Genomic DNA, 2975 nt, shown 5'->3' with positions numbered 1-2975 from the left:
TCACAGCATCGGTCTAGCTCTACAAGCATTGCTCTTAGCTCCACAAGCATCGGTCTTAACTCTACAAGCATTGCTATTAGCTCTACAACCATTGCTCTTAACTCTACAAGCATTGGTCTTAACTCTACAACTATTGCTCTTAGCTCTACAACCATTGGTCTTAGCTCTACAACCATTGCTCTTAGCTCTACAACCATTGCTCTTAGCTCTACAACCATTGCTCTTAGCTCTACAAGCATTGCTCTTAGCTCTACAACCATTGCTCTTAGCTGTACAACCATTGCTCTTAGCTCTACAACCATTGCTCTTAGCTCTACAACCACTGCTCTTAGCTCTACAAGTATTGCTCTTAGCTCTACAAGTATTGCTCTTAGCTGTACAAGTATTGCTCTTAACTCTACAAGTATTGCTCTTAGCTCCACAAGCATTGTTCTAAGATCTACAAGCATTGCTCTTAGCTCTACAAGCATTGCTCTTAGCTATACAAGCATTGTTCTAAGATCTACAAGTATTGCTCTTAGCTTTTCAAGCATTGCTCTTAGCTCTACAAGCATTGCTCTAAGATCTACAAGTATTGCTCTTAGCTCTACAAGCATTGCTCTTAGCTATACAAGCATTGTTCTTAGCTCTACAAGCATTGCTCTTAGCTCTACAAGTATTGCTCTTAGCTCTACAAGCATTGCTCTTAGCTCCACAAGCATCGGTCATAGCTCTACAAGCATTGTTCTTAGCTCTACAAGCATTGCTCTTAGCTATACAAGCATTGTTCTTAGCTCTACAAGCATTGCTCTTAGCTCTACAAGTATTGCTCTTAGCTCTACAAGCATTGCTCGTAGCTCCACAAGCATCGGTCATAGCTCTACAAGCATTACTCTAAGCTCTACAAGCATTGCTCTAAGCTCTACAAGCATTGTTCTTAGCTCTACAAGTATTGCTCTTAGCTCTACAAGCATTGCTCTTAGCTCTACAAGCATTGTTCTTAGCTCTACAAGCATTGCTCTAACCTTACAAGTATTGCTCTATTGGATTAGCTATAAGTCTACAGGTTATGCTCTAATTTCGACGGGGTATGATTTTTGGGACATTGCCTTGTTTACCATTCAAATAATTTTATAATGTCACATTTTTAAACCGGTCATTGCCAATTAAATCTGTTGAAATCAAGGATCTCTATCTCAATATCAAGCACCGTGTGACCTTCCCTTATGGTTACAAAGTCAACAAATCTGAAAATTGGTTCTAGTGTAGAAGAGCCCTTAGTGTTTCTACATCAATTGATAAAGGGAAATGAAAGCGGGGCGATCTGTTAGCCTAATTAGTCCAGAATGTGAGAGTAAACAGTAGAAATGAATATCATCGATATATGAATGAATCTGTGAATATCAACACTGCGATAAATTAGTCCTCAAGTATTGGTTTTCCTTCTTCAACATAAGTTCTACCAATTACCATATTTATACTGAATTTTAACTTAAAATCAATCGGTGTATGAATACTAGTCTCAAATATTCTAATGCATCATGAGTATAGCTGTAACACACACATAGTGTCGTTTCTCCTGGGGGGTGGCCTCCCCCCCTTCCCCCACACACACACACATATCACATAGTGAAAGAATGTTCTGTGGCGCCCCTAGAAAATGTTGCGGTCCCTACTCGGCCCCTCACCTGATGTTTCCCAGAAAGGCCACTGGTAACACAGTCGGCTGGGCGTCGAAATCTTTACATGACGACTTTTGCGTGGTAACACGGAACAAATGATAGTCGTGGACAAAGTCTTAATACCGTGATTACGCACATTTCCTCATTATTCCAGTCGACCCAGCTGCAAATGGTTAACGATAATCTGGGAAAGATCAACGAAGCTCAAAGATGTTTTGCCAACGACCAGCTGGTAGACAGGGTTCCCGTTATAGGACAGGAACAATTGTTATCCTTGTAAATAAGACGGTCGTTATCTCTTTTTACCTGTGTGTATGAATGAAAGCATATTTCAAACCAAGAAACAAAAATAGCCACCAAGAATAACCCACTTTTACTGACCGTCCTATTTTAAGTCTTTTTCATTTTCCTTTGTTTAGAGGTGTAAAATTTTAATATCTTTTTCGTTTCCCAGACAGGAAATTGATTATCTTTTTTTTACTCCAAATTTAGTATTATTTTTTTCCGCTTAAACCTCCAGACTTAACTCTTTAATAATTTACTCTAAAAAATATTCCTGGCACATTCCAATCTTAACCTGGCATTGGTGATCTAAATCCCCATGACACGGGATATGTTTTTATCAGAATGAGATTAAAGTTTGAATAGAAGGTAAAACATAAAGAAGAAACTCTCAGATTCTCCCAGATTCTCCCAGGTATCATCAGTTACTCTCAGATTCTCCCAGGTATCACCAGTTACTCTCAGATTCTCCCAGGTACAATCAGTTACCCTCAGATTCTCCCAGGTACCATCAGTTACTCTCAGATTCTCTCAGCATCACCAGTTACTCTCAGATTCTCCCAGCTATCACCAGTTACCCTCAGATTCTCCCAGGTACCATCAGTTACCCTCAGATTCTCCCGGGTATCATCAGTTACTCTCAGATTCTCTCAGGTATCATCAGTTACTCTCAGATTCTCTCAGGTATCACAGTTACTCTCAGATTCTCTCATGTATCATCAGTTACTTTCAGATTCTCCCAGGTATCACCAGTTACTCTCAGATTCTCCCAGGTATCACCAGTTACTCTCAGATTCTCCCAGGTATCACCAGTTACTCTCAGATTCTCTCAGGTATCACCAGTTACTCTCAGATTCTCCCAGGTATCACTAGTTACTCTCAGATTCTCCCAGGTATCATCAGTTACTCTCAGATTCTCCCAGGTATCACTAGTTACTCTCAGATTCTCCCAGGCATCATCAGTTACTCTCAGATTCTCCCAGGTATCACCAGTTACTCTCCCATATATCATCAACTACTCTCAGATTCTAC

At 40.1% G+C, this 2975-nt stretch overlaps 2 protein-coding genes across 2 annotated transcripts in view; one reads left to right on the top strand and one right to left on the bottom strand.

Moving 5' to 3' along the window:
* LOTGIDRAFT_121348 (hypothetical protein) overlaps positions 1–1019 on the bottom strand; it is a gene marked incomplete at both ends in the record, with an annotated part of 5838 nt that extends 4819 nt beyond the window's left edge. The window contains 2 exons of the mRNA XM_009058875.1: positions 5–479; positions 873–1019. Of these exons, the coding sequence (XP_009057123.1) occupies positions 5–479; positions 873–1019 (622 nt within the window). The remainder of the gene's footprint in view (positions 1–4; positions 480–872) is intronic.
* A 1627-nt stretch (positions 1020–2646) lies between these two features.
* LOTGIDRAFT_75118 (hypothetical protein) overlaps positions 2647–2975 on the top strand; it is a gene marked incomplete at both ends in the record, with an annotated part of 4746 nt that continues 4417 nt past the window's right edge. Inside the window, one exon of the mRNA XM_009058795.1 lies at positions 2647–2926. Within this exon, the coding sequence (XP_009057043.1) occupies positions 2647–2926 (280 nt within the window). The remainder of the gene's footprint in view (positions 2927–2975) is intronic.

Source organism: Lottia gigantea (genome assembly GCF_000327385.1).
Source record: "Lottia gigantea unplaced genomic scaffold LOTGIsca_36, whole genome shotgun sequence".
Lineage (NCBI taxonomy): Eukaryota > Metazoa > Mollusca > Gastropoda > Lottiidae > Lottia > Lottia gigantea.
Note: the sequence above shows the minus strand (reverse complement) of the source record. Positions and strands in the feature narration are given on the sequence as shown.